Genomic DNA, 26477 nt, shown 5'->3' with positions numbered 1-26477 from the left:
ACATTCACATGGGGCAAGCTGGCTGGCCTGGCCATGAAAGGGTCAACACATGCAAGTGATAAAAGCTCAGCCATTTCCCCAAGATTATGTACTTCAGAGTTAAATTTTGGTTTTCTTCCCAATGCTATTGCCGCATCTCTGAGATGCTGAGTAGACACCACAGCCATTTCCATCAATCAATTGGACTCCCTGCCATTCCATCCCAACTGACTCTTTAAAGTTGTCATATGTATATATGATGCCTAATATATATGGTGGTCAAAATATTCTGAAAATTTTGATATAATATCTCAAATAGGCTTCCACATGATAACCTCAATATTATTCTCATCTTTTTGTTTGTTCCTTCTTTTTTTTCCAGTTAAGGTGAAGTGTGCAAAGAATCTTTACATGATCAAATTATTCAAAATCAATTAAACATGATTTTTAACAATAAGAATGAGTTGAACTGCTTCTCATCATTGAGTGATGAGACGACAGAAGTCACAAACAGAGAAAAATTGCAGTTATTTTTTATAATGATCGAGTGACATTGCTCTTTCGAAAAAAATGAGAACTATTTGAGCCACTATTTTATTTCGGCCTTTAAACGATCTCTTCCTGTTTCCAAAATCTTTGCGTTTGCTATTAAACCATTAATCAGGAGTTTGCTTACGGAAGAGATGACTAAGGTTTCTTGAGTTATTTTAATCTTAATTTAAGCTGACACTTCAGGTTCTGTGTTTCAATTTAAATTCACCAAATTGACACAGAAGCACATAAAACGTGAATTTGTTGATCGTGTTGGAGTGGATCCTTAGTGATTCATGCCAAGAAATGTGTAGAAATTCAACCAGAAGATTCACAATTGCAACATGAAGAATGAAGATTGAAGTTAAGATTGCAGTTATTTTTGATAGTGATCAAGTGACATTCTTCAATCTTCATTCTTCTTCCTGTTACATGTATATATAGAATCAAAAGATTCACAGCAACTATAAGAGTAATACTACTAACTGTATCTGTGTAACTAACTTTGTAACTGACTTAACTAACTTCTTAAACATGTAAGATGAGTTACTATTACAGTTGTCTATACTTCTTTTTTCTTCCATTATACTCAATACTCCCCCTCAAGCTAGGTGGAGTAAAGATGTTAAGTAATCCTAGCTTGGACCTTAGATACATGTGTTGAATTTTGTTTAACCTTTTTGTAAGTATGTCAACTGGCTGTTATGTGGTGTTGATGTATTCTGTCTTCACAAGTCCTTGTAGTATGTTCTCTCTTATGAAATGGCAGCCTATCTCAATATATTTTGTTCTTTCGTGGAAGACTGGATTTGCTGCGATTTGAATGGCATCTTTGCTGTCACTGTAAATAGTTACAGGAAGTTCAAACTTGAAGCCAATTTCTTTAAGCATTCCTAATAACCATGTCAATTCTGCTACTGCTGAGGACATAGTCCTGTATTCAAATTCAACAAATCTTCTTGAAAATTGTGGTTTGCTTCTTTGATTTCCAAGACACAGTTGACTATCCAATCTTCACTAGAAAACCAGTGATAGATTTTCTTGTTTGTGGACATGCTATCTAGTCAGCATCACAAAATGTTGTAATTTTATCTTGAGGTTTATTGGATAAAAGTACACCTAGGCCAGGCTCATTCTTGATATACTTGACTATTCTTTGAGCAACTGCTTCCATGTGTGATCTTTTTGGTTGCCGCAGATATTAACTTAGATTCTGCACACTGAAAGATGTGTCAGGCCTTATTATTGTGAGATATAGTAGTTTTCCAATAAGTCTTTGGTATGATCCTTGATCAGATAAGACTTCATCCTCTGTGAGTGAAGCTGTTGAGAGATGTTCATCATATTCCCTGTTGTGAGTTTTAGGTTGTTGTCCATAGGTGTACCTATTGGCTTTGCAACTGAGAGTCCAAGTTCAAATACTAGTTCTAATGCATATTTTCTTTGATACATTAATATTCCTTTTTCTAACCTTGCAAATTTAATCCCTTGAAAGTATTTTAATTCACTTAAATGCTTCATCTTGAAGGCCTTCTGTAGTGCATTTTTGGTGTCTTCTATGAGGTCCAACCTGTCACATATTATCAGCATGTCATCAAAATAGATAAGAACCACTTTAGTGCCTATTTATGTTCTCTTAATGAATAGAGAATGATCAAATTGACTCTGAGTGAACTGAAAACTCAACAGAGCTTCTATCAACTTTGCATTCCATTGCCTTAGTGCATGCTAATCTATAGAGGGATTTTATGAGTCTACACACTTTAGTTTCCCTCTGACTCTGAAATCCCTGTGGCGGTTTCATGTAAATCTCATCAATAAGATCTCCTTGTAGGAAGGCATTATATACATCCATTTGGTGTATATGCCAACTTCTTGCAACTGCTATAGATAGAATTGACCTGACTTTACCATCTTGACTACAGGAGAGAAAGTCTCCTAGTAGTCTATACCTTCTTGTTGACTGTAGCCTTTTGCTACAAGTCTTGCTTTAAGTCTTTCTACTTCACATGTTGCCTTATATTTAACCTTGTATATCCACTTGCAGCCAATTGGCTTCTTTCCTTCTGATAGACTTACTATCTCCCATGTATTATTTTCTTGTAGTGAATTAATCTCTGCTTGCATGGCTTTAATTCATGTTGGATCTTGAGCTGCCTCAGTATAGGATTGAGGTTCTGCGATAGATGAAAAAGCTGAAAGGAAGGCATTGTATTTTGGTAAGATCTGGTCATAGGAAATGAAGTTTGAGATTGGATAGTTAGCTTTGTTGTGTAGGCTGAGCGATATAAAGTCCTTTTTCCATATATGTGGCCTTGAAGTTCTTGTTGATTTTCTGGTAGGTTTCACTCTTGGTTTTGATCTTGACACAAGTTGAGCAGGCAACTATTGAATTGTTGGTGCCCTGGTATTTGTAACATAGTTTTTGTGTTTGTATTAGTCTAAGGTTGTAAGGTAGGTTGTGTTTCTGGAGTAGTCTAAGTTAAAGGCACTGGTAGAGTTGTAGTTAGTTGTTGTTATGCTGGCTCATTGTTACTACTCGACCCCTAATAATTGTTAGAAGTCTGTAGTTCCAGAATTTGTGTATTGTGTTCATCTCCTTGAGACATCTCTCACATAGTGTTAGTAAATATTGGAATCTTAGTAGTAATCCATTTGAATGGAAATCCATCTTCCCTGAAACTAATATCCATGTTGACAAAAAAAAAATTGTTATTCATATCATATAGTATATAGCCTTTTTGTACCTCTGAGCATCCTATTAGGACAACTGTTCTTGTTCTTGGCTGAAGTTTATCGGTTTCAGCAATATTCTTGGCATAGCACAGACATCCCATTACTCTTAAATGGCTAAAAGAAGGTTTCCTGTTGTATATTTTTTCATATGGAGACATTTGGTAATCTATTAATCAAATATACAACAGTTTGAACACAATTTTCCCGAAATTTCAGAGGAATGTTTTATTGAAATCTAATTGCTTTTGTTATTTCTAGAATATGTCTGGTTTTTTTTTCTGGTTATGCCATTTTGCTGAGGTGTATAGGCACAAGACCTTTGGTGTATTATATCTAATTGTTTGAATATATTGTTACAAACTTCATTAAGGAACTTAGTACCATTGTCTGATCTAACAACTTTAACCATAGTATTGAACTGAGTTTGAACATATTTTAGAAAGAATAGATGACAGTACATGCATCAGATTTTAATTTTAGCAAGTAAACACATGTCATTCTAGTGTACTCATCTACTATGGTTAGAAAGTATTTGTTTTCATCAAAGGTTTGAACTTTGTAAAGTCCCCATACATCCATGTGAACAAGATCAAACTTGGACATATGCTACATTTCTTGGGAGTTTCTACTATAATCTAACTGCGCTAGCATGTAGAATTTTATTTAAAGTTGTACTGGCTACATGGCCAATTTTCATATGCCATAGTTTTGTTTCATCTGCACTAGCAACAGTAGCTTGATGCACATTTAAGCTTATTTCTTCAAGTTTTTCAGTTGACTTGTTTAATAGCATGTATAAGCATTCCTTACCAATCTCCTTCACCTTGCCACTGCAAAGATCCCGAAACACACAGAAGTTCGGATAAAAAGCAGCTACACAATTAAATTATTTTGTTGCTTGTGATACTGACATAAGATTATATTTGAATTAAGGCAGTATGAACACATTAGTTAGCGTATTGTTGCCAGAAATTGTGCTTAAACCAATATGAGTTACTTGTGATACATCACCATTTGGTAACTGCACATTTTTTGTGTTTGTACTTTTTAACAAAGAGGCTTTATATAGCATGCTTATATCAGATATCATGTGGTTTGTGGTACCAGTGTTAATGATCCAGTCTCTAAGAATTTTGGACACTAGCATGGACTTACTGCTACTAATACTTGTTTTTTTACCTACTACATTGGATGAAGAGCTAGTGTGGGAATTTGTACTGTGTTGATGGTTTTGTACTGTAGTTAATGGTTTTGTAAGTAGAATATGACCCTCCTGCTCCTCTTTTTCATTTGAACTTAGACTCTTGAGGATATCCTTTCAGTTTATAGTAATTTTCTCTGGTGTGGTTTCTCATTTTGCAGTGATCACAATACAAATTGTTAGTTTATTTGAACTTCTAATTTTGATATCCTGTCTTAGAATATATAGCAGTAGGATCAAGGGTGGGCATTGTACCCAATAAACCAACTGAGTTAGAGACTGCCAGTTGGCCCAAGTGAAGTTTGTTTTGATGATTGACAAAGGAACTCCAGCATGAACCGGGTCCATACATAGTGTACACAGATACGGGCAGATTCGAGCATAAGGGATGCACGTGAATGAGATAGGCTTAAGTTGTTATATCTGATATCTCCTGATTGAAAAGGTTGTATAAATGATAAGGAGAAGGACAACTTACTCGAAGAGAACTTTATCTAAGATAAGAGAGGAGTTAGAAGTTGAAAATAACTAGAACTCTTCCACCAAGGAAGAGTAGCATTAGAACTCTAGTTATTTCCTATTCTACTAACTCTATATATTGCAGGATGTTCTCATTTTATAGGTACGCACCAACGCTGAAGTTAAACGTGAGTTGATAGTAAAATAGCAAGACATTTTGCAAGCAATTCTTGTGTGATTCAAGTGTGCGAACCTGAAGCTACATGAACCAGGCAGAAGAAATAGTTCCAAGTGTCTGTTCAATTGTAGTAGGTGTTTTCAAGTTGTACCTTTCATCTTTATCTAGAAGCAATTGTATTAGGTACTCTGAGTATTCAAGTTAGAGTTAACTTGAAGTTGTCGCAACAGTTAGAGGTTGGTTGCCACAACGGGATTAGAGTTGATCCTTAGGTTTATAAAGAGTTTTGTAAATGCTGTTTTGGCTCAGTGATTTAGTGAAGTGTTGGGAAAAATCCTACTGAGTAGTAGGTTGTGATTTTTTCACCTTTTGAGCCGGGTATTTTCCATGTAAAAATACTTGTATTCTTTACTTTCCGCATTTACTATTTCCACAACAGTAGTAGAAGGAACACTTAGAAGAATCGGGTCCTTCTATAATTAGTGCATGCGAAAAATGGACACCATACTAATCACCCCCCCACTTGTGTGGCATTGAAGTATAAAACATCAATTGGTATGAGAGAAAGTTATCCTTGAAGAGGCTAACCCCTTAGGAGAATATCAAGATGAGTATACCACCTGGAAACTGGGAAGGGCAAGCCACTGCTAGGAAACTACTCTTTAATGGCCAGTACTACTTTGATGGAAAAACAGGATGAGAGATCACATTATAATAGAGTACTATGAGTTATGGGACATTGTCACCGATGGTCCACTGGCTACCTTGAAGATAAATGATGAAGGGGTAGAGGTGCCAAAGACAAGAGCGGATTGCACTTCTGAGGACTTGAAGAAATGGGAGAAGAATGCTAAAACCAAGAAATGGCTTGTTTGTGGACTTGGTCCAGATGAGTACAGCAGAATCCAAAGTTGTACCACTGCTAAGCAAATTTAGGACATATTGCAAGTGGCTCATGAAGGAAAATCTCAGGTGAAGAGATCCAGAGGAACTCTACTATATTCTCAGTATGAGAACTTTGCTATGAAGCAAGGAGAAATAATTCAAGAGATGTACACAAGGTTCACTACATTCACAAATGAGCTAAAGTCTCTTGGAAGGATTATTCCTGAAGAAGATAAAGTTGAGAAGATACTGACTAGGGTTTTGCCTATCACTTGGGAAAGCAAAATCACTGCCATTCACGAATCAAAGAATATTGTCACTCTCCCACTGGATGAATTAATTGGAAATCTCATTGCCTATGAACTTAGGAGACAAACCATGAAAATGGATGTACCTAAAAAGGAAAGGAGCTTGGCACTCAGAACCACTGAAGGTTCTGAGCTAGAAGATGATGAAATGACTATGATCACCAAAGAATTCAAGAAGTACCTGAGGAGAGGAAAAGGCTCTTCAAGAAGTGGAAACTATATCAAGGCAAACACTCCTGAGAAGCAAACCAATGATGGCTGCTACAAGTGTGGAAAGACGGATCACCACATCAAGAACTATCCTTTATGGGAAATTGAATAGAAGAAGGAAAGAGCTGAATGAAGGAACAAGAAGAAGGAACAGGTTCAACCCAAGAAAAGCAACAACAAAGGATCAACCAAGGCTATGGTCGCTGCTTGGGGAGAAAGCTCAGACGATGATGAAGATGAACAAGAACTTGTGGAAATCGGAGAATCTGATGAAGAAACTGAGGTAAGTGTAATTCATCTCAAAGACAAAATTAAACTGTTGTCTAAAGAAAGGCTGTCTGAGTTACTTCTAGAACTAATTGATGAATCTGAGGATGTAAACAATGAGAATGAATAGTTGTCTAAAGAATGTGTGATTTTGAAGGCTAAGTGCAAAAACCTGAAACTTAGGGTTAGTGAAACTGTAAGTGAAAACACTGTGTTGAAGAACCAGGTTTATGCACTTGACTCAACGGTCCTAGAGCTTAGATTTGAAAATCTAAAATTGAAATTAGGAACAGGTAAAAAGATAGTTGATCACACACAACTCACTCTAAAATAAAACATAGGAAAAATAAAAGACGAGTTATATAAAAGGAATGAGCAGGTAAGAATTCTAAAGGAGGATCTAAGCAAGGTCAAGCACGAGCTAGACAGAACTTGTAAATGGAACAGGTCTTCCGATGCACTTTCATGGCTACAAGAACACCATAGTAGCAACAGAAGAGGATTTGGCTTTGGGAACGTGGCACCTAAGTGGGATCCCAAAAGCAAGCACCTCACACTTCCTGCGAACAAGATTTACACACATTGTGGTAAAACAGGTGACTATAAAAGTGAATGCACTGCAAAAGAAAAGGCTAGGCAAAAGAACAAAGAATTTGTTCAAGGGAAGAATAGGCTACCAAGTTGGGCTAAAAAGAATTTGATTCATCCTTTTGCCTATAGAAAGGAACCCAAACTAGTTTGGGTTCCTAAGACTAACCCATGATTTCCTTTTGCAGGTCCAAGTGAAGGGGAGTAGCCAAATATGGTACATGGATAGTGGCTGCTCAAAGCACATGACAGGAAGCAAAAACCAGTTTCTTTCACTTGAGGACCTTAAAGGATGTAATGTCTCCTTTGGAAATGGGAAAAAAGGTGAGATCATTAGGGTTGGAAAGGTAGGTAACACTGATTCTCACTCTATTGAGAACATCTACTTGATAGATGGACTGAAGTACAGTCTAATAAGTGTATCATAATTATGTTATAGAGGTAACGTGGTAGCATTCACCTCTACAAAATGCTTTGTGATTAATCTTACCACTAACAAGATAGTTTTGTAGGGGAAAAGAGTGAACAACATATATGTTGTAGATTTGTCCATACTTTCAGATAATGAACTCACTTGCTTAAGTGTGTTGGATAATGATTGCCTCCTTTGGGAAAAGAGACTTGGACATGCCAGTCTAAGTCAACTCAACAAACTAGTCTCCAAGGACTTGGTGATAGGGCTGCATAACATTAAATTCAAGAAAGATAAAGTGTGTGCGGCTTGTGCAAGGGGGAAGCAGGTAAGATCCTCTTTCAAAAGCAAGAAAGTGGTAAGCACTACCAGAACGATGGAACTGGTCCATATGGATCTTTGCGGACCAATGAGAACATTGAGTAGAGGTGGTAAGAGATATGTGATGGTTCTTGTTGATGATTACTCTAGGTTTACTTGGACATTGTTTTTAACATCTAAAGATGAAGCATTTGACATGTTTACTTCTTTTGTTAGAAAAATCAGAAACAACTAGGTAATCAACTTGCATCAAATAGGTCTGATCATAGTACTGAATTTGAGAATGCTAAATTTGCTGAATTTTGTGATGAGCATGGCATAAATCATAATTTTTCTGCTCCTAGGACTCCACAACAAAATGGAGTAGTTGAAAGAAAGAATAGGACATTGGAAGAAATGGCTAGGACTATGCTTCTTTCTAGTAAACTGCCCCATAGTTTCTGGGCAGAAGCTGTGAACACTGTATGTTACATCATAAATAGGCGCATGGCTAGACCTCTCGTCGACAAGACTCCCTATGAGTTACTTAAAGGGAGAAAGCCAAACATATCCAATCTTAGGGTATTTGGATGCAAGTGCTTTGTGCATAATAATGGTAAAGACTCCCTAGGTAAGTTTGATCCTAGAAGTGATGAGGGAGTATTCTTGGGATATTTTCACATAGTAAAGCTTATAAGATTTATAAAAAAAAGAACTATGTGTGTAGAAGAAAGTATACATGTGGTTTTTGATGAAACTAACATTCTTTCTGAGAGGTAGGAACATGATGATGAAACAATTGGGCTGGTAAGAAACTCAAATGAAACCACAGCCCAGACTGAAGCTGCACCAGAGGAAAAAACGGGTGATAAAACAGGTCTTTCCACCCAGGGAAACTTGATAGGGGGAACTGAACAAAGAGGAAGTGATCCTCAAATCTCGAGGGAACCTATCCATGAACATGTTCCTCAGCAACAAAACATTGAAGGAACATCTAGGGGAAATCAGTTGGTTATGAAACCTTACAAATATCAAAAGTTCTCATCCCATTGAGAACATAATTACTGATCCAACTTCTGGAATCAAAACCAGATCTTCGTTGAAGAATCTTTGTGATTTTGATGCTTTTCTAACTCTTATTGAACCTAAAAATATTGTTGAAGCTTTGCAGGATGCAACATAGGTGAATGCAATGCAAGATGAACTCAACCAATTTGAGAGAAGTCAAGTTTGTCATCTGGTACAAAGACCCACGGACAGATCAATAATTGGCACAAAATGGGTTTTCAGAAACAAACTTGATGAAGATGGAACAGTTACAAGGAACTAGGCAAGATTGGTAGTTCAAGGATATAGTCAAGCAGAGGGCATAGACTATGATGAGACTTTTGCTCCAATTGCAAGATTAGAGGCAATTAGACTCCTTATAACCTTTGTTGCTTATATGGAATTCACTCTCCATTAGATGTATGTCAAGAGTGCGTTCCTCAATGGCTATCTAAAGGAAGAAGTTTTTGTCAAGAAACCTCCGGGCTTTAAAAGCAAGGAATGTCCTGATCATGTTTACTAGCTTGAAAAGACACTTTATGGGCTCAAGCAGGCTCAAAGAGCATGGTATGAAAAATTATCAAAATTTTTGCTTGAGCATGACTACAAGAAAGGTAAAATTGACAATACTTTATTCTTGAAAGAAAAAGGTAAAGATCTCCTGGTAGTTCAGATATATGTTGATGATATAATCTTTGGAGCAACTACTGATAAGTTAAGTAAAGAATTTGCTAAACTAATTGGGAGTGCATTTGAAATGAGCATGATAAGTGAGCTTAATTTCTTTTTAGGCTTACAAATTAAACAAAACTCAAATGGAACTATGATCCATTAGTAGAAGTATGTGAAAGAGTTGCTTAAAAGGTTTAAAATGGAAGATTCCAAAGAAATTGACACTCATATAGCAACTGCCACAAAATTGGATATAGATGAGCATGATTCATATGTTGATCAGAAGTTGTACATAGGAATAATTGGCTCTTTGTTGTATCTCACTGCTAGTAGACCTGACATTGTTTTCAGTGTAGGCCTTTGTGCTAGATTTCGGGCAAGTCCAAAGGAGTCTCACTTGACTGCTGTCAAGAGGATCTTAAGATACCTAAAAGGCACAACTGACCTTTGTCTATGGTATTCAAAAGGTAGTAATTTCAACTTAGTGGGATATGCTGATTATGCAGGTTTTCTTGTGGATAGAAAGAGCACATCAGGTATGGCACACATTCTTGGCTCATATCTTGTGTCTTGGGCCACCAAAAAGCAAAATTATGTGGCATTATCTAATGCTGAAGCTGAGTATGTTGTTATTGCCTCATGTTATGCTCAATTGTTATGGATCAAATAATAATTAATGGACTTTGGAATTGATGTAGGTTGTATCCCCATTTTTTATGACAACACTAGTGCAATTAGTATGACCAATAACCCAGTTTATCACAAGAGAACTAAGCATATAGATGTTAGGCATTATTTTTAAGGGACAACTATGAGAAGGGTTTGATCAATGTGGAATTTTATGCTATTGACAAGCAAGCTGAAATCTTCACAAAAGCTCCAAGTAGAGATCACTTTGAAAGGAACATTTTAGAATTAGGGATAATTAAGATCACCTAAAAGGAACCAGTTCTAACTCAAACAAATTGGTTAGAGAAATTGTGAATTTTTGTACATAATTAGATTAGATTTTTCTCAGTCTCATACTCTCATAAGTATACTCTTGTTCCATGTGCTAAAATGACTCATTAATCTCTAATTATATTATCTCTATTTTCTTGGAAAATTCAGACTTACACAAGAGATTTCTCAATGAAGAACCTGGTTCATCAAGATTACTTGGTACGTATTCTCCACTCTGCATATTTTGGAATAATAATATTTGAATTATGATCAAGAGGAGAGTCCCATTTAATCCTAACCTCTTTGAGCTTTTCCATGACAAACTGAACCAGTTTCATTCAAAAGAGTCCCAAAATGCAATAAGTTCCAAGATTCTAGGGAAAGTCACAAATGTCTCCTCAAATTGACTCCCAAATTAATTAGACCTCTGAACTTCTGTAAAGGTAGTTGTTACCCAATTAGACTCCACCTCTTTAAATTGATAAGGCCTTAATTGTTTCTTCAATTCTTAATTCCCAGACCGTCAAAGTTCTCTCTATTTTCTCTAATCTTCCAAACACACAAATCCTCATCTTCTCTCATGCCCAAACACAGCGATAGCAAACCCTTTTGAGAATCCTTCATCACCACCAAAGGAAACAATACCCACACCATCCATCACACCCTTAATCACACTCACATTTAAGAAAGGAAGGGTCAAGCTATTGGCTCGCAAGGTTATTGCTGGAAAAGAACAAATCAGAAAATCAATAAGCAGTTGAGGGCAAGTCAGGGAGTTGAACATCAAAAATTTGAAGACTCGTTCAAATATGCAACTGAGGGGGAAGAAACTGCTTCATCTGAAACATATCAGGTAAATTCTGATCCTAAAGTTACATATGAAGTACTCTCTGAGGTTACTGAAAATCTTGAAACTAGATTTATTCTGGTAAGAAAAGTGGTTGGGGTAGAGACTGCTGAGTCTGTGAAAACGGGTGGTAAAAATAAAAGAATAAAAGAAAAGGAGAGTGAGGGAGCTCAAGGTGATGTGAGGAGAATGGGACAAGGAGTAGTTGAATCTTCACCCACCATGTTGGTCTGACCGAAGAAATTTGAGTTAAGGAAGGAGGGACTGAGGAATCGGCTGAAAAAGAAGAAAGTGTGAAAGAAAATGGGGGAAGTGGGCCTAGAGAAGCTGCTGAGGGGTTGATTCGATTGGGGAAGAAGGTTCAAGAACCTGTTCCATCTGAGCAGGAACCTCTTGAAAACTTACTGAAAAAGGTGTTTGATAGTTACAATCCTAAAAGGAAAAGGCGTTCAGGAGCTACAATCCCTGGTACTGCTAGGGTAAACAAGAAAGGAAAGGTTGCCTTATCTATCCTAGTGGAGACTCCTCCTATAAGAGGAAGAGCTACAAAAAGTAAGAAGAAGCAGAGCGATGCTGAACTGGAAAAGGCCTTAGAAGAAAGTAAGAAAAAAGTTACTGCTAAGGGAAAGAAGAAGGTGGTTGAGCCTGTTAAGGCAATTGAAATTGATGAGATGGACCTGGTTCGTCATAATGAAGAGGAGGTAGAAAAAATGAAGGTTGTGACTCCAAATGCAAAGAAGATCAAGACTTCTACAACGAAGTCTATTTCAAATACAAAGTCTACAGGGCCATCTTCCTTAGTCAAAAGAACCAGGTCTGCCTTGAAGTCTAGAAAAGTAAAAACAGTGGAAGAAGAAGAATGAAGTAGAGAAGAAAAAGAAGAAGAATCTAATCTTGAGAAGGACAAGATGGTTAAGTTTGGGAAGAGAACCATCTTGAAAGGTAGACTCCTCAGGGACTTGGATGAGGAAGGTATGTTGATGTTGCTGGAGAAGTTACAAGTGCATGGTTGGAAGGACATGGTCCTTCAAATGGATAGAAAGCTTGCCAGAACTGAGATTGTGGAGTTTATGGCAAATTATGAGATCAAAGATGGTAGGGTCACCAGTGTGGTAAATGGGGTGATAGTGAGTTTTGATGACAAGGAACTGGGAAAGATTTTAGGTGTACCTATTGCAGGGTACAATGACTACAAGAAGCTCAAATGGCCAAACCTAGAGAATCTCCCTACTGCCCTTGCCATTACAAGAAAGTTTGGTGGCATTGATGAAGAACTTGGGCCCAAGGATGTGTACAAAAGTGAGATGAAGCCATCCCACAAAATGTTGTTCGAATTTGTCAACAAAGTTGTCCTACCTAGGCAGGAAATGATGTACATTGACACATTCATGGACCTGATCCTTATGGAATGTTTGGACAGTGGGAGGCAAATTAATTGGCCTGGATTTATTATTTAGCTTCTTGATAGGGTTCTAACTGGCACCAAAATGCATGCCATACCCTATGGATTTATTCTCACCGTTGTACTTGCACACTTTAAGGTACCCATCAAGAAATGGGAAGTTGGTACTAGCAAGGATCACTTTGGGAAAAATACTCTGATTGCTTGTGACTATAAAGTCCACACCACTCTCAATGAACCTGGTTCATCCAAAAAGGTACATATGAATAGCAAAGTGCGAGCCTTGGTGCAAGAAAGTGGGGCTAAGGATGCTGATATTGAAAGGCTGAAGAAGAGGTTGGCAGAAGTGGAGACTGAGAGAGATGCTTTCAGAGCTGAGCTGGCAAAGAAGAAGGAGAAGAATGATGGCATTCTTCATGACATGCTGAAACTGCCTCAAGCCAAGAACCAATAACCTGGTCCTTCCAAGCCTTAAGCCTTCCTAGCCTAGTTAGACCAACTAGTGACCCGAATGGGATTTTTTTCTTTTGCTCATGATCCAGTATTTTTTATTTCTCTTTATATGTGTGGATGACTAAGTAACAATGATAATTAACTATTTTTGTGGTCTGACTGTTTGTTGATGCTAGCCCAGTGGCCATGGGTGATTTCTATTAAAATCTGGTTATCTAACATAATTTCTATATAACTTTTCAATGATGCCAAAAGGGGAAAGATAGGTTGTGCTTTTACTTTGGACTATGATGTTTATAACCTAATGAACCTGGCCCTTGATGATTTGTGACTTTAAAATGGAAAGTGTTCTAACATTGGTTTGATGTTGAGCTAAAGTGACACAAGGCCTATGCTTATGAAAAGCACAAAGTTTGTCATCATCAAAAAAGGGGAATTTGTTGGCCCAAGTGAAGTTTGTTTTGATGATTGACAAAGGAACTCCAGCATGAACCGGGTCCATACATAGTGTACACAGACACGGGCAGATTCGAGCATAAGGGATACACGTGAATGAGATAGGCTTAAGTTGTTATATCTGATATCTCCTGATTGAAAATATTGTGCAAATGATAAGGAAAAGGACAACTTACTCGAAGAGAACTTTATCCAAGATAAGGGAGGAGTTAAAAGTTGAAGATAGCTAGAACTCTTCCACCAAGGAAGGGTAGCATTAGAACTCTAGTTATTTCCCATTCTACTAACTCTATATATTGCAAAATATTCTCATTTTATAGGTACGCACAAACGCTGAAGTTAAACGTGAGTTGACAATAAAATAGCAAGACATTTTGCAAGCAATTCTTGTGTGATTCAAGTGTGCGAACCTGAAGCTACATGAACCAGGTAGAAGAACCAGTTCCAAGTGTCTGTCTCTTATTCTAGTTCAATTGTAGTAGGTGTTTTCAAGTTGTACCTTCCAGCTTTATCTAGAAGCAATTGAATTAGGTACTCTGAGTATTCAAGTTAGAGTTAACTTGAAGTTATCGCAACAGTTAGAGGCTGGTTGCCACAATGGGATTAGAGTTAATCCTTAGGTTTACTAAGAGTTTTGTAAATGCTGTTTTGGCTCAGTGATTTAGTGAAGTGTTGGAAAAAATCCTACTGAGTAGTAGATCGTGGGTTTTTCACCTTTTGAGCGGGGTGTTTTTCACGTAAAAATACTTATGTTCTTTACTTTCCGCATTTACTATTTCCGCAATAGTAGTAGAAAGAACACTTAGAAGAACCGGGTCCTTCTATAATCAGTGCACGCAAAAATTGGACACCACATAAATCACCCCCCTCTTGTGTGGCATTGAAGTATAAAACATCACTGCCCCCATAGCCTTTTGTAATTCATCACTGACTATCATAACATACATTTGATTCACTGAAGGTAGTGGTGTCATAAGAATAATTTGACTCCTAGCTTGTAGATAGTTATCATTCAGCCCAATTAGAAACTTGTACAGCTTCTGTCGTTGGCGATAAGCTACAAATTCTCTTGGCTTATCACATTTACATCCAGGTTGTGGCACTAAAGCCTCTAATTCAACCCGCAACTCTTTCAACTTTGTGAAGTAAGTTGCTACAGAAGTTGTTCCTTGGGTTAGTCTTATAATTACTTGATGTAGACTGAAAGACCTTGATCTATCCACCTTATTGAACCTTTCTTTCAGACCTTCCCAAATACTTGAGCACTATCAGCATACACCATTCCTCCCAACAGTTTACTAGAGACAGTATTCATTATCCAAGATTGAACTATAGCATTACACCTTTCCCACTGGTACTAGAATTCTTCCCTAAAGTTTTCTTTCTTCTAAGAACCATCAACAAATCCCAACTTGTTTCTCCCTAGTAAAGTTATTCTCATATATTTGCTCCATAGAGAGTAATTTTTGGATCAAGTTAATTGTAAAGAGATAAGGGAAATGTCACTCACATCGGTTTAATACAGATACAAGGGATGATTATGGTCCATGGCTGGTATGATTCCTGATGTAGACTGAGTTCCATTTGCATCAACTTGAGTCACAGATGGTGTGGTTCAAGTTGTGGTTCCTAGATTGAACTGTTTTTTAGAATTGTAATTAACCAACAACATTTGCTTTGATGTGGATTGCCAGAATGTAGATTTGAAGATAGTTTTGACAGAATTAGAAATTTCAAGAACTGTAGATTTTGCGGAAGTAATTGGATTCTACTACTCTGATACCATATAGAAATTTAACCATACATCTTGCTCACAGTAAGATTTAGAGCTGATAACAACAAGAAGAATGAAGAATGTAGAATGTAAAAGTTAGAGAAAGAAGAAGAAGAAGAAGAAGAAGAAGAAGGAAGAGAGAGAGAGAAACATAGATATGATCGAGTGAGACTAAAGAGAACTTTCTTCGTTGATTGATTTCTGACTATAACTACTCGTATGTATAGAATCAAAAGATTCACAGCAGCTCTAAGAGTATTGCTACTAACCGTAATCGTGTAACTAACTTTGTAACTGACTTTTAACTAACTTAACTAACTTCTTGAACATGTAAGATGAGTTAATATTACAACTGTCTATACTTCTTATTTTCTTCCATTATACTCAATAAAATGCATTAGTTCCAACCTTATTCAAAATTACAATCCATGAAAAGAAGCTTTAACATTAAGTAGAATATTGCTTTCGGATTTTCAACGGACAAGGTTTGGATTATTTTAGTGTTAAGGAAAAAGAATAAAGATTTTGAATTTCTAGACAAACTGCAATATCAACTAGCACCTTTGGTCAGCTTGCGAAGGGTGAAATATACAAATAGCCCTCAAAGTTGATGATCTTGAATTTTTATTCCCGTTTCCCCTATGGATGGAACTTCAAGTTTAACAAGTGTTGTATCTCGTTTATCCATAGGGCAACACTTTTAACTTTTGATCTTGAAGTTCTGCCCATGAGGCAAACGAGGGTCAAAAGTTAAAACCACCCCAAAAAGTATAATATTTCTGCATTTTTTGGCTTTCAAGGCCTAGTCCTTATTGATTAAAGAATCTTGGGCTATCTTCCAATCATTCACCACTAAAACTTGATAGGCCCCAAATTTTACTGTGAAGATTGGCCCATTTCTGTCTGCCATGAGGCCCAAAAGTTTGTGAGGCAGCTGAGAGCCACTGAAAAGGTGTAGATGGCCGGTGAGAGGCCACGAACCAGCAACTTTAGGGGGTGTTCTGCTGCTAATATTGCTTTTGCTACTGATTCCTAAAGAGTAAAGGCATGTAAATGAAGTAGAGAAAACTAAACGTTATAGCACAAGGTAATGGCAAGAGAGAAATCCATTGCGTTGGATATGAGAGGAAGAACTCTTAACTAAATGACTAACTAGTTATGGAAGGGGTTGTTCTTATATAGATTAAAAATTATGGTAGATTTCGCAGTCCACGTCAGAGTGAAACTAAGGTCATTAAGCTATTGAAACATTTGTAATGGATCCAATATCCACGACCAAATACAGAAATAACAGATTGATAATTAAAGTAACTGTATTCCCTCTTTTCCAGTAATTCCTTGACATGACACCTGTACCTCAACCTGGGTCCCAATTGTAGTCTAATAACCTATCATTGGGCTGGTTAATACTACTCATGAGTAACACATTCCCAAGCCCAATCCATTCGGTTTTGTCTACCTTGTTCACAGCACATGTGACTTTAGCATCGCGGTATAACAATTGGCAGAAAACTTACATTGACCTTTGATGTATCAACTAATCAAAATGTTTTGTTAAAAATTATAGCGATGTAGTTACGCTAGAGAGAAAATGAGAGCAACGTCGTCAGACAGAAACTTTTGAAAAATACTTCAGAAGCTAATAAGCATATATATCCTTCCGAGCTGAACGGATCCAAAGTAAAATTGGGAGGGTAAAGTATACCTTTGGTCAGAGTTACAACTTGAAATTTCAGTGCAGGACTCTAAAAAAATTGAATGTCATCTGTAACATGATGTGAAGACTTGTACAATTACACATGTAATGTATGACGTTTGAAGTCTTCTTATTATTTTCACATCAATATTACGAACTAAGCATTTCATTCGTAAAGATTGGGAGCCAAGCGCGGAGCGAGGAGAACTTGGAGAGGAGAAGCTTTAAGGATTGTCAATCCAAAGCTCTCACTCATATCAATTGGTTCATCCGAAGGCCTTTTAAGTTCAAACCCCTGCAACAAACCAGCTAATACAAAGGGCACAGCTTGAAGGGCAAAAGAAATTCCAGGGCACATTCTTCTTCCACTACCAAATGGTATCAACTCAAAGTGATTTCCTCTCACATCGACATCCTTATGTGTCGTCAAGAACCTCTCTGGCTTAAACTCATCAGGATTTGGCCATAAATCTGGATCACAATGAATCTTCCAAATGTTCACTAACAAGCGAGTGCCTTTTGGTATATCATAGCCACTAATAGTGCAATCCTCCATCGACTCGTGTGGTACAGAGAGCGGTGCAGCTGAATATAAACGCAATGCTTCTTTAACAATAGCTTGAAGATAGACTAAGTTCTTGATATCTGAATCTTGTACACATCTGTTCTTCCCAACGTGAGCATCCAATTCATCTTGGGCCTTTTTTAGTGCTTGGTAGTTGTTTAGTAGTAAAGATAAAGTCCATGTTAGAGTTACGATCGTGGTGTCTGTACCTGCCGCTAGCAGAGCCTACCAACCCAAACTCAACAATTTCAGCAATAAGCTACACATTTGAGCACAACAAGGGACTACAATAGAATATTAATGACAAATTTATAGATGTTCTTTTCGTAGTCAGAAGACAATGAATTGATGATTAATGAAAAACGATTTTGATTTTATACACTAACAATGAAAACAAAAGTTTTATGCTGTTGATACAAGGAAAATGGTTAAATTTGTCAATGTACTTTCCGAAATTGCTCAATTATGTCCTCTGTTGCACTTTTGACTAAGAGGGTATTTGGATTGGCTTATTTTACGTGCTTATTCGTTTTTAAGCACTTTCCTAGTTTTTGAGGTGTTTGACAATGATAAAAAGTGCATAAAATCACTTAGTTTTAGGCATTAAAAATACAAAAATAAGCCAAAAGCCAAAAATTAGGGTATTACCAACTCATGACTTTTGACTTTTAGCCTATAAGTTAATCCAAACACCTCTTACCCCATTAGGAATAAGACTCACTGTTGCTCTTGACCTTTGGTTCATATTCAAAATCGTTCATATTCAAAAGTTGAGAGGTAAATTTAAACTCTTTTTATCAAAGAATTTGAACAAGTGAACTCCACCAACGCAAGCAAATACTCCCTCCGTTTCAATTTATGTAAATCCTGACTGGGCACAAAGTTTAAGAAGAGAGAAAACACTTTTGAACTTGTGGTATAAAATGAGACACATATATTTTGTGTGACTATAAATCATTGCATAAAAGTAAATTATTTTCAAATAAGGAAATGAGTCATTATTTTTAGCACGGATTAACATGAAAATAGATTCACATAAATTAAAACGGAGCGAGTACATGATAATTTGCTACCGACATGGTTATAATTAGACCAAAAGTCTGACATAGGGCAGGCTTGAACAATTCCGAAAAGTACACGAACGAATTTGGACATTTTCCCCTTGCTATAATTTAAACCGATTTTAGCATATTTCTTTAATTCTTAGTCAAGTCATATACTCATAGCTGGTTAGAAGTGGTTTTAAGAGGGTAATTAAGAAACGTACCATACATGTAGCTTTGATAGAGGTATCAGCATCAAATCCAGGCAAATCTCTGTTTTCACAAATGGACAACATTACATCCATAAAATCTTCTTCCTCTCCAGATTTAATCCCTTTAGAATCCCTCCTCCTTTTATGTTCTCCTAACCATTCTTCAACAACAGAGTCGATTTCTTTAGCAACTTCTTTCATTGCCTTCTCATGACCTCCTATATCTAGCCACCTTAAATAAGGTAAAAAATCAGCAACAACAGTAGCCCCCATCAATTCAAAAAATCTTCTTATTGCTTTGTGAGCTTTATTTATTCCTTCTCCTTCAGTACATTCTTTTCCAAATAACATCTTCACCATTGTGTTCATAATTACATTCCCTAACCATTCCTTCATTTCCATTTTCACTGCACCGTTTAAACTACTACTCTTGTTCTTCAACCAAAATTCATAAGACTCTTTAATAGCTGATTTTACTTCAAATTCTCTTATGTGTTTGAGCACCTCAATTCGCCGAGTGGACAGAAATTCAATAGTTGCTATTTTCCTTATCTCTCGCCAATAAGGTCCGTAGGGAGCAACCCCAAACATGGCATGGTTGTAGCCTATGATCTCTGAAGCCAAGGATTTGGGCCGATTTGCAAGGGCCAAATCGTTGGTTGTGAAACATTCTTTTGCTATTTTGGGATCACTAACCACAACAGCTTTGTATACTCCAAGCTTCAACCCGAAAATTGGCCCATATTTTTCTGCCATTCGAGCTAAGACTTTGTGAGGTAACTGATCAGATTCAGATCCACTGAGAAGGTGGAGATGGCCAATGATAGGCCATGCTCCGGCAGCTTCAGGTACCCTTTTCCTCTGCCCATTGTTTCTTTTGGTTGAGAGAAATTGGTTGTAAATAAGGAAGAGGAAAACTAAGGAGCTAGCTAGTGTAATGGCAATTAAGACGAAATCCATGGCTAACTATATATTTTGCGTATGTAACCTGTTATAATCTTTATATTCAAAAGTATACTCCAAAAAAGGAACGGTGGTGGAGTTTATTATATTTATAGATGGATGAGAATAACCAGTAAATTCAAATATATCACGTTATCTTCAATTCAAGATTATAATATTAGAAGCTGAAATTGCTAAATTAAACTCCTCTAAGTTTGTTGTATATATACTGCCATTAAATAATACATAAAACATTAGGAAACCAATGAAAGGACAATGGCGGTTGTTTTAAGTTAAACTATCTGATATTCTAATCCAAATTTACTGTCCAAATAATTTACTTTTGCGCGTAGGGCTCATCTAAGGAGGAATCACTCCTAATTACTAGTAAATTATCTTCTAATCTCAGATCTCAAAGTTGGAAATTTCTAATTAAGAGTGAATGAATTTTATTTATCATGTGTTACTTGTAAATGAGAGAGCTTATGCCAAAAATTGCCAAGGAAGAATTGTCCCCAGTCGCTCACAATTGAATGTTGCATTATATGCGATGAACATATCAGTTATTGCCAATGTAAATATTTTTCTTTACCTTTTAAGATATTGTGTGTAAATAGAATGATAGTCAGTTTTTTTGGGTGATCGAGAATGTTACGTAACATTGACCACCACGTCTGACTATTGTGTTTGATCTGTCATAGTCAGAGGCGAATTTAAAATATTTAGTGCATTACAAAATAAAAGAGACAAAAAAAATATTAAGTGAGAATTGATTCTTATTTTTTAAAATATATAATTAAGTATTAAATTAAGTGAACGATTCAATATTTATAAAGCATAAATATCAATATATAATATTAAATTAATTCTAAAAAATACATATTTCACTGAAGGTCCATACATTCACTTACCCCTAGTTTAGCCTATAGATCCGCCCCTAGACTCATAGTCACGTCCCATATCGTAAGTGTTGAAAGTTTGATGTTTTCGAGGAAAAGATGTATTGATCCTATTCCATTCTGGCAGGATTGCGGTCTAGCTAGCATACACCTCTATAAGAAAACAATATTCAATTAATTAACAAATGACAAAATTGCATTGGAAATGCAAACAGTGGTGGCCCGTGGTTGATAGTGAAAGATAACAAAAACAAATGCCATACGTTACCGAATTGAAACTCTATTATACATCAATCTGTGGAAGTGTTGATAGATGAAAACATTTGATTATTTAAGGTGTCGGCGATTTCAGTTTTATGGGTTCTAAATTTTGAAACGATCGTGTCAAATACTAATAATTAAATTAATAAATTTTTTAATATAAATATACTGTTTGAGCAAAAACTACTGAATTCGATCGAACTCGTAGCTAAGCTTTTAGCTCCGCACCTGATTATCTATCTCTAGCATCTTAATCAATGCTGGCAAAATAAGCCCATATTTTATCAACCCGCCTATATTTTGGTGGGTTGAATGAGTGATATTTGAGTTGGATAAAATTTGGGCTTCAACTCATATTTAACCCGTGAAAATTAGGTATCTATAGGTAAAATATGGATTAACCTAAGAGTGGTCACCCAACTTATAAAAATATCCTACAAAAGTCACTTTTTTATATTTATTTAGGACAATAAATTTACTCAACTATTACTTTTTCACTCATAAAGTAAAGAACACTTATTTGGCATGACATAGCATGCCATGTCATATTATAAAAATATTTTTTAATGATAAAACTCATTTATTCCATGTCCCTTATATCCATTTAACTAATCTACCAAATAAGAATGGGTCTATATTAAATAACAAAATTTAAATTTATAACTAAGTAATTCTTGTTAAAAAGATCGAAGTAACAAAGACTAATTTTTTGACCCATTTTCAAGTTATTAAATTATTTTTATTTTAATCTCAGAAATATCCGTGAGGTAATTAAATAACTGAGTTTGCTCCTATTGTATTTTTATACGGGTAAAATCGGAGGCAAAGTTTTTTCCGATTCTTCGATGAAGGAACAAAGGGTAAACACGACTTGAAGTGATTATAATCGAGGCCAGGAGCCCCTCGTATCGAAACCCGGGAGGAATGAACGATGTACCTGAGATCGGACAAGGTGAAATGACGGACCCGGGCCAAGTATAGCTTCTGGACCTCGGGGTACGCGGTGAACAGTTATGCATGACGAGCAGGAGGCTGAAATATTCGCCCTCAGCCGGATATTACGGCGCGAATCCCGTTCAGTATCAACTGAAGATCAATATTTACCGAAAAAAGAAGATTTTTACCTTTTTTAGACTTGCACTAGGACTGAAATTCTCCTACTATATAAAAGGAAAGGCTTTCTCTATTTTGACACATTGTAACACGCAAATCAAAGCTTTAAAAGTTTATTTTTGTCTTCTAGCTATTGTTCAAGGCATTATTCATTTGTTCTTTTCTTTGCTCGCAACCGAGCTTCTATCGAAGATCCAATCGAGGAAGAATTCCACTGTTCAATCTAAGATCAGGCTTGGTCATTACATTGTAATTGGTTTGACAATTTATTTTGTCTTTAACTCATTTACCTGTTGTTCTTAATCATTCGTATTATACTAAACCACGTATCTTTTAAACCGCGTACAAATTTAATTGTTACTCATTTTTTGGATAAACAATTTAGCACCCACTGTGGGGCTAAGGATAATAGTGGTGATTTGATATGAATCTCCATAACACACCCTACTTTATGCTTTTTCTTTGAAATTTTGATTCCAGGCTAGCCTAAGGATATCAAACTCTTAGTCTACTCACGGCGAGAATAATAACGTGATGCCTAGTAATGATGTGCTTCCTATTGATCCCAATAGTGTCCTAGCCGCCGACCCGATCGATGCTAACTCGCAGGTGGCCATCAATATCAATTTACCAATTGATCCCGAAAACAGTATCTGTGGGGGACCCCGACCAGCGGCTCGCGAAGCGCCCGAGGGTGAAGGTGAGAGGGTAAGCCTTTGGTTGATCTTCTAAATGTTGCAGGCTCAACAAGTGGTATAGCGCAATTGCAGAATTAAAGCCACGCCCCTAACAAGGTCTAACTCGAACAGTCCCGGGAAAACTCGAAGAGACGAACAAGTTATCGTCGAACCGGGTGAGCTCAGACCCGGGGAAACTTCTGAGGTGATGAAGATGCTCGAAGCACTGACAAAGCGGGTGAAGTCATTCGAGAAAAAGATTGAGGCCAACGATAAGAAGGTGGAAACGTACAACTCATGGGTCGATCAGATCCCGGGAGTACCTCCGATATGGAAAGGGCCAGACTCCAAAAAGTTTATTCAGAAGCCTTTTTCCCCCGAGCGCAACACCGAAACTAATCTCGAAGAGGTTTAGAGTGCCCGACATTCCCAAGTATAATGGGACTACGAATCCGAATGAGCATGTAACCTCTTATACATGCACGATCAAAGGAAACGAATTAGAAGACGACGAAATTGAGTCAGTGTTGTTGAAAAATTTGGGGAAACCCTGTCCAAGGGAGCGATAGTATGGTATTGCAACTTGCTTCCAAATTCCATCGACTCATTTGTTATGCTTGTAGATGCGTTCGTGAAGGCCTATGCCGGGGCCATCAAGGTAGAAACTAGGAAATCAGACCTTTTCAAGGTCAAACAGAGAGATAACGAGATGCTCAGGGAGTTCGTGTCGAGATTCCAGATGGAACCGATGGATTTGCCACAGGTTGCAGATGTTGGGCCGTTCAGGCATTCACTCAAGGGCTCAACCCCCGAAGTTACGTGGCCTCTCAGCAGCTAAAATAAAATTTGGTGGAATACCTGGCGGTCAACATATCAGAACCGGTGATAGATCTAAGTGCGCCATTGATCAGGAGCCAAGGCCGGTCCGACCGATACCAGCCACGCAATGCATATCAGAGGGGAAATGGATCCGGGCGCCTTGATAAGTGAGAATTTTGACTACTTATTAGCGCATTTTAGCTTTTGTTTTAGTCCAAAAGTGTCTAATTGTATTTCTGAAAACTGATGAAATATGCTTACCTGTAGGAGTATTGGAAAATTAGCCACTACGATAAAATCCAACTCAAGGAGGAGTGATCTGAATAAGGACATAAATCAGGCACAGAAGCTCAAGTGCGGACCGCTGATTTCTATCTGCAGCCGCAGAATGTGAAAAAAAATCAACAGAGCCCCAGTGCAAAGTGCGGACCGCACAATTATTGTGCGGCCGCAGAAGCTACGTAAGAGCCAAAGTACAGAGAGTTTCATTTCAAGCTCAAGAAGAAATGCAGACCGCACAATAAATGTGCGGCCGCAGAAACAGCTATGTGACTGCACTCAAGAAATGTGCGGTCCGCAGAAGAGCCCAGTGCGGCCGCACCCAGAATTGTGCGGACCACATAACATGAGAGATGCGGCCACAATCCAGAATTGTGCGGCCACAAAATCAACTCCTGTCAAGATCTGAAGAGAAGTGCGGACCGCACATATAATTGTGCGGCCGTAGAACTTCCGAAAAGGCAATTTTGTCCGAAAATTTTAGCTTTGTATAAATAGACTACTTTTACGAAATTAGGTCAAGTTTTGAATATTGAAAGTCCTGTAGCCGTTTTTACTTGCCTCTTTAGGTAACTTTAGCTTACTTTGGTGATTTAACATTGGATTTTTATCTTTTAATCTTGCAATATGAGTTTTATCATCTTCTCTTCTTTATTTTCTTCTATACCCATTATGAGTAGCTAGATTTCTAACTAGGGTTGTGACCTAACCCTAGTGTGTAAACCTAATGGGTGTTTGATTTATGACTTGTTTATGGTTGGGTGTTTATTATTTATCCTTGTTCTTGCCTTTAATTGTAAAATTAATGGTTGCAAATATTAGTTTATGCGTATTTGACTTGGTCTCTACTTGAGAAAGAGAGACTTAGTCTAGGAAAACTTGGCTAACAAGAATTTGGGATAAAATCAAGAGATTGATAGTCCCAATTAAAGGGTTGAACCTAGAGATAGTAAAACCCGACCTGAGCATTTTATCAACTATTTTTTTCAATACCCATTTGGACTTGAGAAAGCCAAATTGGAAAAAATCACTCTCTTACCGAGAGGTATTGAGTGGGTATTTGAGTTTTGATTGCTATAATACACCCTGATCAATAAAACAAGCTTTAAAATTTATAACTCATTAGGCAAACACCTAGGTGAAGGTCATACCCCTAGGACTTTTTATATATTTGAAAATCATCCAAAAACAATATTCTCTAGTTTAACATCTTTAGAATTGTAATCCTTAACGTAATTTTAGAAGTAAAAAACAAAATCATATTTGTGGAAGTACAACCAAGATACTTCACGTGCTTTATCCAAATATATACACCTAATTCCATCTCAGCTCCCTATGGTGTTGGGTATTATTATTGCAATAGCCCGTTTCATAACCCCGAATAGAGGTGTGACTTGGACGAGATCAATTTTTGGCGCCGTTGCCGGGGAGCATAAAAACGGATTTAGCTATATATTTGGTTTTGCGTGTGAATTGTCTTCTTTTCCTTCTATGTTACTAATCTTTTTGGTGAAATAATTGTAGGTGAAACAATGGCTCTCAACAACAATGATCCTTTTGAAAACATGTCTTTGGGGGATGTGGACGTGAAAGATGACCAAGTTGAAGAGATTCCTCTTGAACCTCAAGCAAATAGACAAGGTCGACCGTCTCAAGACAACGTTCCTGTTCCACCCCCAAATCCACCAAGAGCGGTTCCACACCGGGTGTTGCCGAATGAAGGGTATGCAAGTGCCATAGTCCCGCCCCGTATTACGGCGGGCAACTTTCAAATCACAAATGTTATGCTCACATTGCTAGAGCAACGGGGATTCTTCATCGGGGCTCCGAATCAAAATGCGTACAAACAATTAAAAGGGTTTGTGGACACTTCCTGGGGTTTAAATAGACAAATATCTCCGAGGATGCTTTAAGGCTGAGGCTATTTCCTTTCTCTCTACGGGGAAAAGCCTTGGATTGGTTAGAAATGTTGCCAAACCATTCCATCCATACATGGGATAAATTGGCGGAGAAATTTATTTCCAAGTTCTTTTCTCCCAAGCATATGACTACTATTAGAGATGAGATTCTAGCATTCAAACAAGAACCCAATGTGTCGTTGCATAAAATATGGGAGAGGTACCGAACTATGGTGAAAGAGTATCAAACAATGACATGACGGAGGCTATGATTCAATAAATTTTCTACAGGGGGATCAATACTACCAATCAATACGTGGTCAACCAACTTGCCGGTGGAAATTTCATGGCAACGCCATATGTGGAAGCTTGTGAGATCTTAGATAGAATGGCGGATACTTCATCGGCATGGCAAAGTAGAGCAAA

At 37.3% G+C, this 26477-nt stretch overlaps 3 protein-coding genes across 3 annotated transcripts; 1 reads left to right on the top strand and 2 right to left on the bottom strand.

The window, feature by feature from the left end:
* Window positions 1-1212: 1212 nt before the first annotated feature.
* LOC138910495 (uncharacterized) lies at window positions 1213-2365 on the bottom strand. Its single transcript, XM_070201737.1, has 3 exons — window positions 2175-2365; window positions 1982-2080; window positions 1213-1444 (listed from the first exon to the last, which is right to left on the bottom strand). Exons 1-3 carry the CDS (start codon window positions 2363-2365, stop codon window positions 1213-1215), a joined length of 522 nt encoding a protein of 173 aa, XP_070057838.1.
* Window positions 2366-5780: 3415 nt separating this feature from the next.
* Window positions 5781-6599, top strand: LOC138910494 (uncharacterized). Its single transcript, XM_070201736.1, has 2 exons — window positions 5781-5994; window positions 6046-6599. The coding sequence occupies exons 1-2, from the start codon at window positions 5781-5783 to the stop codon at window positions 6597-6599; spliced, it is 768 nt and encodes a 255-aa protein (XP_070057837.1).
* Window positions 6600-17253: 10654 nt separating this feature from the next.
* LOC104084433 (cytochrome P450 CYP82D47-like) lies at window positions 17254-20171 on the bottom strand. Its single transcript, XM_009608413.4, has 2 exons — window positions 19176-20171; window positions 17254-18133 (listed from the first exon to the last, which is right to left on the bottom strand). The coding sequence occupies exons 1-2, from the start codon at window positions 20121-20123 to the stop codon at window positions 17510-17512; spliced, it is 1572 nt and encodes a 523-aa protein (XP_009606708.1). The 5' UTR covers window positions 20124-20171; the 3' UTR covers window positions 17254-17509.
* Between the last annotated feature and the right edge of the window lie 6306 nt (window positions 20172-26477).

Source organism: Nicotiana tomentosiformis, chromosome 4, assembly GCF_000390325.3.
Source record: "Nicotiana tomentosiformis chromosome 4, ASM39032v3, whole genome shotgun sequence".
NCBI classification, from domain to species: Eukaryota; Viridiplantae; Streptophyta; class Magnoliopsida; order Solanales; family Solanaceae; genus Nicotiana; species Nicotiana tomentosiformis.
Note: the sequence above shows the minus strand (reverse complement) of the source record. Positions and strands in the feature narration are given on the sequence as shown.

Bases quoted from the DNA above. Each gene is read 5' to 3' on its own strand.
- LOC138910495 (XM_070201737.1), bottom strand. From the start codon at position 2,365: ATGGATGTATATAATGCCTTCCTACAAGGAGATCTTATTGATGAGATT. The intron at 2,081-2,174 runs GTCAATTTGATC...AATATGTGACAG, and splicing joins GAGTTTTCAGTTCACTCAGA to GTTGGACCTCATAGAAGACA. The intron at 1,445-1,981 runs GTTAGAAAAAGG...ATTTGAATACAG, and splicing joins CAAGGGATTAAATTTGCAAG to GACTATGTCCTCAGCAGTAG.
- LOC138910494 (XM_070201736.1), top strand. From the start codon at position 5,781: ATGAGAGATCACATTATAATAGAGTACTATGAGTTATGGGACATTGTC. The intron at 5,995-6,045 runs GTTGTACCACTG...TGGCTCATGAAG, and splicing joins TGAGTACAGCAGAATCCAAA to GAAAATCTCAGGTGAAGAGA.
- LOC104084433 (XM_009608413.4), bottom strand. From the start codon at position 20,123: ATGGATTTCGTCTTAATTGCCATTACACTAGCTAGCTCCTTAGTTTTC. The intron at 18,134-19,175 runs GTACGTTTCTTA...TTGGGTTGGTAG, and splicing joins CTATCAAAGCTACATGTATG to GCTCTGCTAGCGGCAGGTAC.